Source organism: Idiotropiscis lumnitzeri, chromosome 9 (assembly GCF_059441095.1).
Source record: "Idiotropiscis lumnitzeri isolate Australia: NSW breed Sydney's pygmy pipehorse chromosome 9, RoL_Ilum_1.0, whole genome shotgun sequence".
NCBI classification, from domain to species: Eukaryota; Metazoa; Chordata; class Actinopteri; order Syngnathiformes; family Syngnathidae; genus Idiotropiscis; species Idiotropiscis lumnitzeri.
The window spans coordinates 8,390,658-8,405,897 of record NC_142399.1 but is presented as its reverse complement, the minus strand read 5'-3'; the positions used below and the strand labels follow the sequence as shown (position 1 = coordinate 8,405,897).

The following is a 15,240-nucleotide window of genomic DNA, read 5'->3' as shown; positions in this document are numbered from 1 at the left end:
TAACAGAGCGTGGATGTCATTAGCTGTCGCTCATCAGCGTAGAAAAAACAAAATGATGCTCGGCACATGTGCAGGCTCGGTTTGACGCATTTGCATCGTGAGGAGAATGAGGTGTCATCTGCTTGCTGCTTGTATTGAAACAATGTTATGTAAGAGTTGAATCCAAAATGCTTTTGATTTTACATACAGCTGACATGTCATTGCACACCCACAAATGTTTTATATATATATATATATATATATATATATATATATATATATATATTTTTTTTTTTAACTTTCTTTGATTAGCACTGTCTGAGATCATCATAATTTGTGTGTGTGTGTATATGAAATGAGATATTTTAATTTAACTCATTCACTATCAGCTGAGTGAAAAAAATGGATCTTTGACGTATTTATCCGTCAATGGCAGTGAGTGAGTTAATACCTTCCGAAAATATTATATTACAGCGTAGAAAAATATGTTTAAAATTGATTCATATAAATGTAAAACTTTAAACCAACTATTAAATTCCCTTACAAATGTAATTAATTAATTTATTACGTAATTAGCTCATTAATTATAGTACTTAAGTATTTTTTACTTCATTTTTTGATTGGATTTTATATTATAAATTTTTGTTCATAGTAATTTGCATTTCTACAACATACATTAAATACTTGGACGATAATATTAACGCTCAGAATAATCCGACTACGACTAACAATAACAATGATAGAATTCAATGAAAAATATTTTTTTCTTATAATTTTAATTTGCTTAATTATAGCATTCAACTGAGGCTGCTAAAATGAATAATAAAATGGACTCTGGAATTTTTCCCACTTCGTGATTGTTTGAATGCAAATATGAACTCAACTGTGATTTGCAGGCGACCAGTCCATGAATATTTGTCATTTTAGCCTTTATTATGTTTATTTTTGCCTTTTCATATCCGCAGACTCCGGTCAATCAGTAGAGCCCAGAATTCAAAGTAAACATGTTGAAGCTGCAGTAAAGTGTTGTGCTGCATATAAACGGAATAAGCTGCCAACAGAAGTGATATCAGACAGTAAATGCTTTTAAATCCCGGTTAAATACTTATCTTTTTTTCCCCTAATCCAAATTTTTTAAGTAGTGTTGCTTGCTTGCGTGAAGCACATTGAGTTGTCTTATGTACGACATGTGCAAGCACAAATAAAGCTGCCGCGCCTTGCCTTGCCTTGAAAATGAAACTAAAATGACTTTTCAAGAAGCTTCAATGCAGTCTGACTCGTGTATTTCTGTTCTTTTCTGCCACGCACGTAAGGGCAGCTTTCTTGTTGTGTCCTTGTCTGGCACGTATGTGGCATGAATTAAAAATGAGCCCGTTCCAGTTGTAGAGGGGACACGTGTTGTATTTTTTTTCTTTTGTGAAGTAGAGCGACAACATCTTGCTTGCAGCAGTCGTGTCAAATCACAGCTGGTGCATTACAAGAACTTTGATGAAAGTGAAACAAGTTAACTTCTTGTACTTGAATTAGTAATGTGGCCCTCAGCTACCTTTCGAAGACAATCAATGTCGTGGAAATGGATGCTGACGATGCGTTCATGTTTCGTATGAACTGGTGTCATACTTTCATAGGTTGTGTATATTAGAGTTGTCCTGATCCAATCAGCTGATCGCTAGTAAATGAAAAAGATCAAATTTTTGTATTTTCTTCATTTCTAAAGTCAAGCATAAACTATTTCATGAGATTTTACCATGCAATGTAATTTATAGTGAAATAAAAATTACATTTTATCAGACCTAAAACCTGTTACATTACTGTGATTATATTAGCATTATTGTCGTGAAAATCTGAGAAAATTAGGGCAGATAAAAAAATTAAATAATGTATAAAAGTTTATTTTCATCTGTGGAAAAAAAAAGCATATTTGACTGTTTTACAAAACTTTGTCCTTCGGTGTTTGTTTAAATTTACAATGAACAGAAAAATCTGCGGGGTTTTTTCCCCGTCTTTTAAAGTTGGGGTTTGAATATCCGAATATTTTCTTTGTCATTTCTTGTAATGTGGTAATATCAGCCAATTTATCGGTCGGGCCCGAGTTTAATCGTTACTTTTTTTTGACACAGCGTATTGTGGTCACCTAAAAACATGCTTCACTTGTTAATTCTCTTTTGTGATCTAAATTTAATTGGAACATCTTCATCCCAAAAAAGGAAACGAATCCCTGGGATAAAGTTGTCCATGTGTTCCCCCACTTGGACAACCCCCCCCCCCCCCCCGCACTCCTATCCAACTCTTAAATACCTCCACCAGCCTTGACAAACACCTCCTTCCTCCTTTCAGTTCTCCTACGCAGCAAACGCCCCTCAAAACTCACCAGCTGTGACCTTTATTCGTAACGTACGGGCGCGCGGTGGGTTCGGCGGCGTCGAGGCGGGTTCGCGCGTGAGTGCGCCAGGAGGAGGAGGAGGAGGAGGAGCAGGGAGTTGAAATGGACCATCATTGAAATAGGCTGTCATAAGTTGAGCAGAGACTCAGTGAGTGATGGAGCGCGAGCACTGGAGCGGCGCTCGACCCCTTCAAGTGTCCACATAATCTCCAGACGGGATGTCAGTCCGAGACTCCGCTTGTCTTTTTTACGGCACGTTTTAGTTAGTGTTTTATTGGAGGACTTCCTCGTTGGCGATGGATTCTTGGAACACCGACTCGGAGGATTCATGCGACTGGAGCAACTCGTCGGATGATGAATGCCAATCGGACGATGGGTTGGACTTCAAATATGATAAAGTGTAATGTCCCGATATTTACGAATTGTGCGTCATGTGACTCAGCTTCTTCATCTGATGAGCAATTTACAAAAGAAATTGCAAAGTGAAAAAGTCTTTAATGTTCAATTGTGGCTAATTGTGGTTGTTTCCCCCCCTACAGGGAGGACATCAGGACCGCCAATGTTATTGCTGCAGAGGCGGTCACGTGCCTCGTCATTGATCGAGAGTGAGTATCCATCCACACAAATAATGATACTTTGATTGGATGGTTTTAAATGTTTGATTTGGTGGAATGGAATTCATTAAAAGGAAAGAAGGAATGCAGATAACCGTTTTTCTAATATCGGCACGATGGGTTAACCGAGCTGTCAATGCTCTACCACTCGGCAATCATCGTTTTCCCTCATTCGTGCATGTAGACCAAAAGTCAAAATGAACAAACAGCTAAATACAATCTCAAGTTACGCTGCACACGATGCTGATGACAAAGTGTTTTCTAGCTTCAAAGATTTTACCAGCCGCTCCCCAAAAAAAAAAAAAAAACGTCATTGCTGCACATTTAAGCCAGAAAAGAAAGGCCCGAAAAGATGTGTGACTGTACGAGGTCCCCCAATTTTATTTCATTATATTACATTATATTATATCATTATTATTATGTTATAAACATAATTTTATGTTTAAAACAATAGTGTTTTTTCCATGACAATATTAACAATTAACGGGCTAAAACAGACTGCCTTAAAAATACAGAAGCAAAGAAAAGAACGACTTTTTAAAAAAAAAAAATTTCAAATAAAACTAGTTGCCATTTAGAAATGAAATCCCAAAAGTCTCATTTAAAAAAAATGTCTTTTATTATTTATTTTGTTTATTGTATTTCTAACATAACATGTTAGGCGAGTTTTCTGTTGAATGTAACTAATAACGTAATTTGTAAGTTACCTTTTCAAGGTAACTGTGGCAACGTCACACCTGACAATAGTTTGACGGGATTGTATTTTCATTGAAGTACAGTACCGAGTGTATGAGCTCCATTGCCTACAGAACATTCGGATAATGCTCAATCTCCCGGATCACGTTCGTCTTTCATTTTCGCTCACCGCGCCGTCACCTGCCGTCCGCCGAGTTGCTTTTGTGCTCGGCTCATTTGCATGTAAATGTTTTTCCTCGTCGCTAAAGAAAATAAATGCTTTGCTTTGAGAAGCCATGCCAAGAGGACAGGTGTCGGAATTCAGAATTCGTGAATAATCGAGCAGCGGGACTGTTTGTTGTTTTGATTGCCACCGAGCAGAACCGTATTCCTCATGTTTATTGACCCTGAAAGAGGGGACAGTTTATCCGAGGAGTGTTAAGTCTTGTGGCGGGGATAAACGATATGGACGAGCTCAGGGGGTGGAGAGTATCGTCTTACCTCGAGGCCAGGACCCAGCTGTGGAGTATAGTGAGCTCAAATTGGGCTTCGTCTGAGCTAACAGACGGGAAAATGAGAGAATCACTTCGTACAGGTGATGGCCATTGTCTTTCAAACACGTGTCCGATAGTGTCTTCATCTGCAGTGATAGCTCCACCGGCGTGTGTGTGTGTGTGTGTGTGTGCATATTTCCCCTTCGTCCGTGTACATTTATTGGCATACCGAACTGCGCTGCGAAGGAAAACAAGCAATGGCGAGCATCACAACTCACACCCGAATGCTCTTAGCAGAGGAATTAACGTACATTTTTGGTGTGACAGCTCAATGAGCCCTGAGTGGAAGTGTGTTTTTGTGATGATTTATTTTCTGCTGTTTTTCAATTGAAGGGAAAGGTGCAGATAGATTTTTTTTTTTAATGGAAATTATACAGCCAGGAGTGCAACTTGTGACGCTTGTTTGTTTTTATTGCACGGACCTTAGATAAAGGTTGTTGGTCTCGGTCTGTTGGAGGTCACTCGATTCTTGGTTCGATGAAATGCCACAAAGAGCAAAAAAATCATCTCCACAGTATGGCGACATAGCACTACTTTTGTCTCATTCAAAGTCGTCAACTCACTGCAGCATAGTTCTTGAGCACCAAGATGCCACAAAATGCTTTGGCCTGGCTTTAAGAATTATGAATGGATGACAGATTATTAATTACCAAGCTGATTCAATGCGGAACTCGATACATGGGGTGCGATACGATTTTAGGGTGGTAAACATTAAAGTGGAATGATTCCATTTTCTGGGATTGCGATTTAATTGGCTCAGTAAAAAAATAATAATAATAATTTTTTAAAAAATTAAAAAAATATATAAAATAATAATGATGTTTTAAAGTGGAAGAAATCGATGATGTTTGATTGATGAAAACTAGTACTTTAATTTAAAAAAAAAACCTAGTTGTACAGTTTGAGATATGAGTCAAGTATATTAATCTACCCAAATCAAACGGTGAAAACCTCAAGCCGGGCCAAAGTCTCTGTTCATGGAGTGCAAACGATTTCATTTGAATTCAAATCAGGTCACCTTGCAAACAAGTCACAGGCTTGTTGTAAAGTTTTACTGTCATATCAACTCTCAACTCGTGTCTCCTCTCACGTTTATGTCTGCTCCGATTAGCGCTGTCTACGCCGACTTTTAACGGGTCTCACCCAATAAATATTTTATTATAACAGGCATCACTTGTTGCGAGTGTCTGGTCAGCCTTTCATGTACTAATCACATGCACAAACGGTGTTGACGCCAGCTCTTCTTTTATTGCAGTTCATTTAAGCACCTGATTGGAGGCTTGGAGGACGTGTCCAGTAAAGGCCATGAGGATGTTGATGCCAAAGCCAAGTAAGTTATTTTCATATGCAATCATAAGCCATGTTAGATTCTCGTTTAAACACGCAGTGACAGAGCATCTCCAACACACAACGCAGAAGTTTGTGGCCAACCATTTGATTAAATAATTGCATCAAAAATATCCAGCCGTTGAATGTGTATAAAGGAGCGCTGACATTGAGAGCTCAAGGGGGAAACTGAACACAAACACGCACGTGGCACGTTGCGCTTGGCAGCGGGCGTTAATGGACCATTTAGAAAAGAAAAAAAAAAAAGTTTCATATCTGCTGGTATAAGGCATAAACTGCACCTTTTGGCCTGCCGCATAACAACAGATGGTTGGAAAGAGAGAAAAGTGAAGCGACGACCTGCAACTCGGTAACATCGTCACCATGGAAACAAGAGAACATCAATGCACAAGTCATAAGGCACCCTCCGCTATACAAGTAAAAAGCGGCCTTTAGAAAGATAACGCTCAAGTTTTGATTGGCACTGACATATTTATTGCCACATATTATGGGATGTGCCCAATATTGTGCACCACCAAAATATGAATTGATATAGACCGTTATAAATATTTGTAGGCGGGGTCAACAATAACTCACTCTTGACACTATGTAGATAAATAAAATAAAAAAATAAATAAATAAAAAAATAAAAAAAAATATATATATATATATATATACACACATTAATATATAATATAATATAATATAATATATTATAATATAATATAATATAATATAATATAATATAATATAATATAATATAATATAAAATAATATAATATAATATATAAATGTAATAAAAATATATAAAAAGCGTAAATTAATTTCAGGCCTAATTCTCAGCTTCTTCCCCGATGTCCCATCAGCTCCATTTTTAGCTGGAGCTTCCCCGCTTCCCGTGCCGCACGTGCATCACCTCTTTGCCGGAATTACCCACCTAGCTCAACAAAGCTGCACAGCGAGGAAAACCTGAGTCAGCATCCCGCGGCGATGGAAACTATCTCCCGCATTAGTTGCGTTGCCGCAAAGATCCAGCTGCTCCCCGCTGTTTCCAGCGCTTTCCTTCAAAGAATATCAATGTTGGTGGTTTTGATCAAGCCGCCCGTTCACTCGGCGGGAGTTTGCGATTATCTGAAATAGAAAGACGCATCATTTTGTTGTTGTGCTTCGTGTTTTTTTTTGTTGTTTTTTTTTTAAACGTGCAATGCCGCGTTCAGATATTCGTTGTCACTTCTTACATGCGCTGCTCACAAAACGTTATTAGGCTTCGGGGTGACATTTCAGAATGAACCTATAATACATCAGAATTTTCACAAGTGAACTTAATTTGACCTTCTCGAAACTTTGGAACGCGACTGTTGAATGTTTCACACTATTTTTCCATTCAGTGCCGTGTTTGAGAGCAGCAAGTTATTCAAAAAACATTTGAACCGTATATTCAAACCTTTGCAGAAAGTCCAAATAAAATGTGGAAAGGTCAGAGTGCATTTGTGATACAACCTGAGAGAAAATGGAAACGGACTGCCGAGCACAAACTAACTCTGAACTCTGATTGTATTATTTCTATGACCTCATCAGTCCGCCGGTTTTTATCACCCATGCGGGTGCGACGCCATCTGTGGAGAAGCATTTTGCCATCCAGCGCTTTTAAAAGGTTTGGTGAATAACATTCCGCTCTACCATTCTAACTGGAAATGAGCGATTGTGGACTGCCAAGGGCTAGTTTAAAGCGTCGTGAATTTACATTTTGTGCTTGGCTGAATACTGATCAGTGGTGAAATGAAAACCGATATATCTCCGGAAAGCTGCGTAACTGTTACCATGGCGACTCAATCTTGTGTTATCATTGTTTTTAGGTGCGAACTTTTATAGTTGACGTTTGCTTTTGTTTTCAGATTCTGGAAAAGGGTTTGGGTTTAGGTTTAGAATAAAGATTTTGTTTTTGTCATGGTTAGAATCCGGACTAGGGTTTGGATTTGGTTTTTTTTTTTTGTCAGTGTTAGGGTTTGCCTTTAGGATTTTGGTGCGGGTAAGCATTTATATCAAAATGATCTTTAGGTTTGAGAGCTCAGAGTTCAAAGCAAACATGGTGAAGCAGCATTTAACTGTTATGCTGCACAAAAAAATGCAAAAATCTGCCACAAAGTCACTCCCAAGTTTGTAGCTTTTCAAGTACAGATTATTATTTTATTTTTGTCAGCATCATCTTTACTGGCCATGTACGTAAAAACACACAAGTATGACAGTATGTACAATGATGTAGAAAGTCCTTGGGCGCTTTAAAGTGTCAAGTGCTATAGAATATTGATCAATGACAAATGTAGCGAGCTGAAGCTGCAATGAACAATACAATAATACTGTCAAAATTGATAAATATTTGCAAGAATTTTGAGTCAACTGTTTAGAAAACTGATGGCAGTGCTGGTTTTAGTGTTCACACATTTCAGTACTTTGATTTAGTTTAGATCTTTGTGTCTTAATGATTTTTAAATGTTGCATTTCTAATCATTGGGATGAAATATGTGCAGTTCAAAGAAGAAAAAAAGAAGATGCATTCAAGAACAAGGGAGTGTTCCATGCATGTCAAGGTTACGGTTGGCAAATGTGGCACTGATCTCCAACTGAAGCTAATCTAATATGTGTTTGTGTGATGGATGCAGTTCATCTTTATTTCAAGGTCAGGCTTATCTGTTCAAGGTTTGATGTACGGCTTGTAGGCCTTTCAGAGCCGGCGGCCACTCTCATATTCTTTGAGGGCTTCGGCTATGGAATAACAACAAGTGCTTTTTCCCTGCTGCAAAGGAATCCACGTCAGCATAAGAATGCACTTTGAAGCCGGCCCAAACATCATCGGCTGCTCTTGGAGGCTATCGGTTGAACCGTGTTAAGTCCACCCCAGGCATGTAGATGAAGATTTATGACTAGTGTTTCACATTGAATGGTTTGCTGCATGTGCAGCGGCGTAACGGAGCAATGTTGCCATCTGCTGGCCAATTGTGGAAGCGCGTTTGATATTTGGTCTTGAAATATAAGTACGTGTGTGCTTACTATTAGTGTAATTAGGCACGTCCATTGATCATTCTGATACTTCATCGGGACAAAAAAAAAATGGACTCATTTTTTTGGGGCATTTGGATGTTTTTCTGGGCCACCCTCGTGGATGATGAAGATTAAAAAACAAAAAACAAAGCTCACGTGTGAATAATCCCTTGAGTTCGTTACCGGGTCTATGCAAACAAATAAACAAAAGTCTCCCTAGGCGACCTCACTTTGTTTGTAAGAAACACTGAGCTCGGATACCTGGTGGCAAAATTCCCGCTCTAATTTTTGCAAACCACAAACCCGCTGGTTGCAAAAGCTGTTGCATATTTCGAGTGACCAGCAAGGAGCCTGAGGAATACTAAGCCCGCTGATCCGGATCCTGATCTGATGAAACTCGATCTGGATCAAACAATAACCCGAAACACGGGGGCGGCGTGAGGGGATCAGAGATGGACACGTGGAAACAATTTGAGTCGGCCGGGCGTTCCGGCCCAAACGCGTCTCGGGTGCCAGATGTTCCTGTTCCGTCCCGCACTATTGGCTGCAGGCTGAGGACACTTCGTGAGTCGCTTTCCGAGCGAAGTGTTTCGTGTATTCACACGCTGTGCACATCCTTGACGACATCTCTGATGGATTACTCCGAGGTAATCCGTTGAGATTTGCAAACAAATGAACTCAAAGGCAAAATTGAAGGTGGATTATCTTGTCTTTCATCATCCCGTCTCATGTCTAATCCCGTTCCTTGTCTTGTCTTCCCCACCCGCCACACTCTCCCCTCATCCTCCATTCCTCACACGAACCGCAGGTATGAAGCCGAGAATGCTTTTTTCTTCAATCTCAATCTGGTTGATTTCAACATCATCGACACTCTGGGGGTTGGCGGCTTTGGTCGTGTGGAGCTGGTAAGGAGGGGGGGGGGGGGGGGAAAGGGGGCGGTGGTTGTGAATTTGAATGAAGCCAATGCTGTCTTGTGTTTTCTTTTCTTTCGTCATCCCTCGTTAGGTTCAGCTCAAGAGCGACGAGAACAAAACCTTCGCCATGAAGATCCTCAAGAAGCGGCACATTGTCGACACCCGGCAGCAGGAGCACATTCGCTCGGAGAAACTCATCATGCAGGAGGCCCACTCGGATTTTATTGTTCGGTATAAGAAACTCACCTTAAGAGTGATGCAATATGCCCTTCGGCCCAAGAGGGCTGAAGTGTGTTTTTCAAGGGGGCGCATTGTGTTTGTGGTTCCACATGTCAAGGTTTCTTTACGCATTTAAATGAAGAATACTCAATAGTTTTTCTGTTTTTTTTTGGGACACTGACAATACAAATGCACCAAGAAAGCGCGGTCCAATGTTTGCCAATTTTTTTTGGGAGCCATGGCACATATTTTCAATGAGTAAAATGTCACAGCACATCTCCAAAACAAACGCTCATTGTGTAGTAATGATGTACCTTTCCCATAAATTGTTGCTGGATGTAAACGGCGTTGAATTCAAATTCTTTACGTTACTACCAGAAGTACAAAACTGGTTCGGGGCACAAATATTTGAATGACTTGCAACGCCATTTATGTTTGTGTGTCACGATTCGAGTGTGCCATTCTGATCCCGCTACTGTGTTGTTTTCAGACTCTATAGAACGTTCAAGGACAGCAAGTACCTCTACATGCTCATGGAAGCCTGCTTAGGCGGAGAACTGTGGACCATTCTTCGAGACCGGTATGCTATTATGCTGCTAAAATTTTTTTTTTTACAGCTGAATGACAATCATGTCAAACTAAACATCAAACAAAGACAATTACTTTTTTTTTATTGCTATTATGTCTGCTAGCTCAATGCTAACACATGATGTGAAACGCCATAGACAGGCTAACAGCATCAGTGTGGCTGTGCTATAACCCTAAGGCAATGAATATTTACTTTTTCATCATTGTTATTTTACAATAAAATAATTTATATAGCGTATTTCACAACAGCTGGAGCTGTATCAAAGCACTTTCCATATGGTGTAATATATAATATAATTTAAATTACTACACTGATAGCAAACATCCATTGGCATTTTATTGGGAAAAATAAATAAACTCCCAAATGATTACATATACCACTAATAAATATTTGAGAAACAAATCAAGGCACCAGCGTTCTCTTGCTGTTCCCAGAGGGTCGTTCGAGGACTCGACCACCAGATTTTACACGGGCTGCGTGGTGGAGGCCTTCGCCTACCTACATTCCAAAGGCATCATTTACAGAGACCTCAAACCGGAGAACCTTATACTGGACCACAGGGGTTACGCCAAACTGGTAGGAACGCTTCCCGATGATCTGGTTCCAAATGTTCTTTCCGTTCATTTAATACCGTCTTTCCGCTAGGTGGACTTTGGTTTTGCCAAGAAGATTGGCTTTGGGAAGAAAACGTGGACTTTCTGCGGGACGCCCGAGTACGTAGCGCCGGAGATCATTTTGAACAAGGGCCACGATATCTCCGCTGATTACTGGTCACTGGGAATCCTCATGTTTGAGCTCCTGACCGGCAGGTAAGAAAATCCGGTGAGAAATCTACAAGGAAGCCAAATCTCAACTCATGCAACGGTTTTATTTCTAGTCCTCCGTTTTCCGGGCCCGATCCAATGAAGACCTACAACATAATCCTGAGAGGCATCGACATGATCGAATTCCCAAAGAAAATTACCAAAAATGCTGCCAACTTAATCAAAAAGCTATGCAGGTGATTGATTTTTTTTTTGACTTGGCGTTCATTTTGTGGCCGTGCCAACTTAATGTGTTGCCTTTGCAGGGATAATCCTTCTGAACGACTGGGAAACTTGAAAAATGGTGTCAAAGACATCCAAAAGCACAAGTAAGCGTACCAATTCATCACAAATGATTGCGACGGCGCGTGGATGACATCACGTTCATTCCGTTGTACTCATAGAGGCATCATCAAATATAATAAAATGCCGACTGTCAGCGCATGCCAGTTGTCAGCCATTTACAATTTTACAAAAAAAGAAATCTTTTTTTTTATAGAGCACGTTAAAAACAACCACAGCCGCATACAACGTGATGCACATAAAATAGAAATCATACAAAGGCAGTTTGAATGAAACATAAAAACAGTCAACATAATAAAACACAGATAGTGCAGAGAAAAAAAAAAGTGTTTTAAGGCGAATTGGAAAAACGGGCAAAGAGGAGGCTTACCTAATGCTGGTGATGATGAAAACGTAACATAAAACGAGTTCCCTCAGGATGCTATTGTGAGATATAAAAAAAATGTTCAGATATTTTTAACACAAATATTGTTTTTAAATTTTAAAAGAACATTCGGGAAAAGAAAATTGCACGATTTGAAAAAGGATATCTGAACATTTTTCAAACAGTAAAAAAAATTTCAAAAAATAAATGACGAACAGAAATGCATTCATTTACACACACGTAACTTTAAAAAAAAAAATTAGTTTATTTCAATAATACTTATATCATCTCAGCCCTTCTTGCATTCTTTTCATAGTCTAATAATGGAGTGAAAAAATCCCAGAAGTAAATATAAAAAGTGTACTATCATCAGCATTTGCAAATTCAGCTTTTCTCTCATCGTTTTCAACCTGGATTGCAAAGGCATCCATACTTGAGGCAGACTTTACTTGTGATGGCAACTTATTCCATTGGCATGCAGCATAACATCTAAATACTGCTTCACCATGTTTGCCTTGAAAGCCGGGCTTCTCCAATTGACACAAGATTGCAGACATCGAAGCCCGACCGGCTTTATATTCCCGCTCGTGAGGCATGCAAATCACATTCAGTTGTATTTAACTTCAAACTTCATTTCATCTTGAATAACGGTTTATTGTGACACATTTATTTCGGTACAATTGTTTTGTAAACTTTTCTGTGCAATTATGTGTTTGTTTGCAGGTGGTTTGAGGGCTTTAACTGGGAGGGCTTGAAGAAGGGGACACTGACACCTCCTATTATCCCCAACGTAAGTGGATTTAGCGGAAGGGTTATATATTTATTTGTGCAGCTGTATACCAACGCGGTCCACTCGTCTCCCTCGTCAGGTCACGTCAGCAGTTGACACGAGTAACTTCGACAGCTTCCCAGAGGACAACGAGGACCCGCCGCCTGACGACAACTCCGGCTGGGACGTTGATTTCTGAAGTTGTCCTTCAAGCACCGCGTGGAACCAAAAGAAACTCTTCTTTTATTTGGTATGGAAGCCATGCAGAGGTCGTGGCTGCCTGGTAAAAGGAAACAAATTTAACGGATGGATGGCAAGCCCTTTTGGGTCACCGATATGCCTTTATTTCACTGTGGCCCCCGGGTCAAGCATTTATTGTGGGACAGCTGTAGCACATGTTCGGTGTTGTCTTACACTCGGCTCTAAGGCGGAGAAAGTGCAGGGATACACACGCGCTCGCACAAAAAAAAAAATAAATAAAAAAAAAAACATGGCCGGTGACCGAGCCGGCGTTCCCATGTGACGGGCCGGTGAATGTTGCGGGTTTTTTTTTTCTTGTTGTTTATTTTTAGGATAAATAAGCGTGTGGAAATGTCAAATGTTGTGTTCCGATCATCGCTTCTCCCGTTGTACAACAAGTGCTCTCGACTAACCTGAATGTCACCGATTGCCGCATTACATAGTATTGAACATTTTAAAGGAGACATATTATGCAAGGGTTTTGTTTTCCTCAATTTAAAAAGTTCCAAGGTGTCTTAAAACGTGTTTAAAAATTGTATTTTGTCAGCAGGGTGACCAGGGTCAGAGTTAGGGCGTTCTGACAATGCGAGGGCTACACAGTGATGCCTCTTTCAAAACTGTCGTCAGATTGCGCGACATTCCTGAACGCCTCTCACGACAAAAGTAGCTACTTTTTGACGCGCGATTAGAGATTTATGGAGGCTCTGAGATTGCACAGCTGGAGTTCAATCCTCCACATCGAGACTGCGAATAAATAGTGCTTGCACAAAGCTCATTCACCCAAATTTCCAATTCTTCGTTTTTTAAAAAAGTGATTAATTAACATTTTTATAAACTAGGCTTTACACAACCAGGATTTTGGACCTGATCGCTCATTAGAGGGTTTAAAAAAAAAAAACAACAAAAAAAAGATAAGCAATCACCAATACGATCAAAATATAGGACAAATCTATTACAGTCGATCTCCTCTATTTGCAGCCCAGCCCACGAATAATCATAATTCATATATAATTGACACCCATTCAAACATATTGGGAAGAAAAAAAATTTAAACCCTAAAAAATCTCACAGAAACACTTAAAACATTCCATACACGGAATTTTTAATTTTTTTTAATCCAACTGTATATGCTGAGAAAACTTGTCTTATTGACGATGGCAGCACTGAACGTCCCCGACGCAAATAAAATTCTGTTTGCTGTAATGTCTTATTTTGCGGGTCCGATCAGTGACTTCACTTGATCGTATGGCAAATTATTAAATTACAACCGATTTTCCATAAAATGCAAAATATCTGCCAATTAAATCCAGTCGATCGGATCTCTCAGTAAACACACCCAAGTTAGTTGAACGGCCACGTCCACGTCCACACCATAAAAAGTGAGTGTCCATAAAGACCAGATTGTATTTTCACTTGTGGGAGCAGCACTTCAACTCCAAGCCACAAACTGTGCCAATTAGCGTGATAGATCCTGGTGATAAATATGCTCCGGTTTTCAGAAGCTAACACTGTTAGCTAATGCTAATATAGTCTGCGCTAATGCTGTAGCTCTTGACATGATGCCGCTTAGGTGTAGTCAAAGTTGGTTGAATGAAATGACGCCTCTGGAGAAGGAAGCGGCGGTAAAACAGGCCAAAATTCAGATGTAGGGTAAGTGACATTCAAGAGTTAAAAAAAAAAAAAGTCTTAAGTCAAGATTTAAACATTTTTATAGAGGTAGGACTGTATTTGCAGAGAGACTTAAATAAAAAAAGTCCAATTTCCATAATACGTCCCCTTTAAGGTGCATTGTGAACACATCAAAAAGCACAAACGCGTGTGCAGCGAAAGAAAGGAGACTTTCCAAGTGCCCTGTTTCAGATGTCAACTATCACACAGCTGACACATGTGAAATGACAAAATTTCCATGAGGTAATGTGTCGTCCATTATGCACTCGTTATAACACATTCGTTCTTTGACTTTCCCATTCAACGATTCATGAAATATTGTTTGGACCTGCATCGCGCTTGTACAGCTCGAACTGTGAACACGCTGTCAATGTCTCTGGTGCTGTTCTTAATTCATGATCACAAAAAAAAGAAAAGAAAAAAAAAAGACGGTGACATTGGTTGGATTTTTTTTTTTGTACAGTAATTTCTTTCCTTTCCTGTGCTTGTTTTTTGTTACTATTTGATATTAATGACGCCGTCTATTTTGTGTAAAAAAATCTGTTTTATTTTTTTCGTGTGTGTATATTTCCTCCCATCGCATCTGCATGACGTTCAAACAATCTTGAAGGCATCACCTGTCACGTCCCAACAATCAAGAGCATAAAATGTAAGTGCCTTAAATCAACGGCGTACAAATCATCGTCACAAGGCCTTTTTGATGCTGCATGAACACACACAACTGAAAAGTCCTTAATATCTTTTCTTCATCTATAGGAATGAAAAAAAAAATGAAAAAAAATCCATCACATACGACTGCAA

General features: G+C 39.5%; 1 protein-coding gene across 2 annotated transcripts in view; it reads left to right on the top strand.

Moving 5' to 3' along the window:
* Window positions 1-14,992, top strand: part of LOC148330113 (cGMP-dependent protein kinase 1) — a 91,506-nt gene extending 76,514 nt beyond the window's left edge. For both annotated transcript variants that reach the window (XM_088304898.1, XM_088304897.1), the window contains exons 8-18: window positions 2,902-2,967; window positions 5,461-5,535; window positions 9,379-9,475; window positions 9,576-9,715; window positions 10,194-10,283; window positions 10,727-10,868; window positions 10,938-11,101; window positions 11,170-11,292; window positions 11,362-11,424; window positions 12,486-12,552; window positions 12,632-14,992. In XM_088304898.1, coding sequence (XP_088161024.1) covers window positions 2,902-2,967; window positions 5,461-5,535; window positions 9,379-9,475; window positions 9,576-9,715; window positions 10,194-10,283; window positions 10,727-10,868; window positions 10,938-11,101; window positions 11,170-11,292; window positions 11,362-11,424; window positions 12,486-12,552; window positions 12,632-12,730 — 1,126 coding nt within the window. In that variant the 3' untranslated portion in view covers window positions 12,731-14,992. The remainder of the gene's footprint in view (window positions 1-2,901; window positions 2,968-5,460; window positions 5,536-9,378; window positions 9,476-9,575; window positions 9,716-10,193; window positions 10,284-10,726; window positions 10,869-10,937; window positions 11,102-11,169; window positions 11,293-11,361; window positions 11,425-12,485; window positions 12,553-12,631) is intronic.
* The last annotated feature ends 248 nt before the right edge of the window (window positions 14,993-15,240 follow it).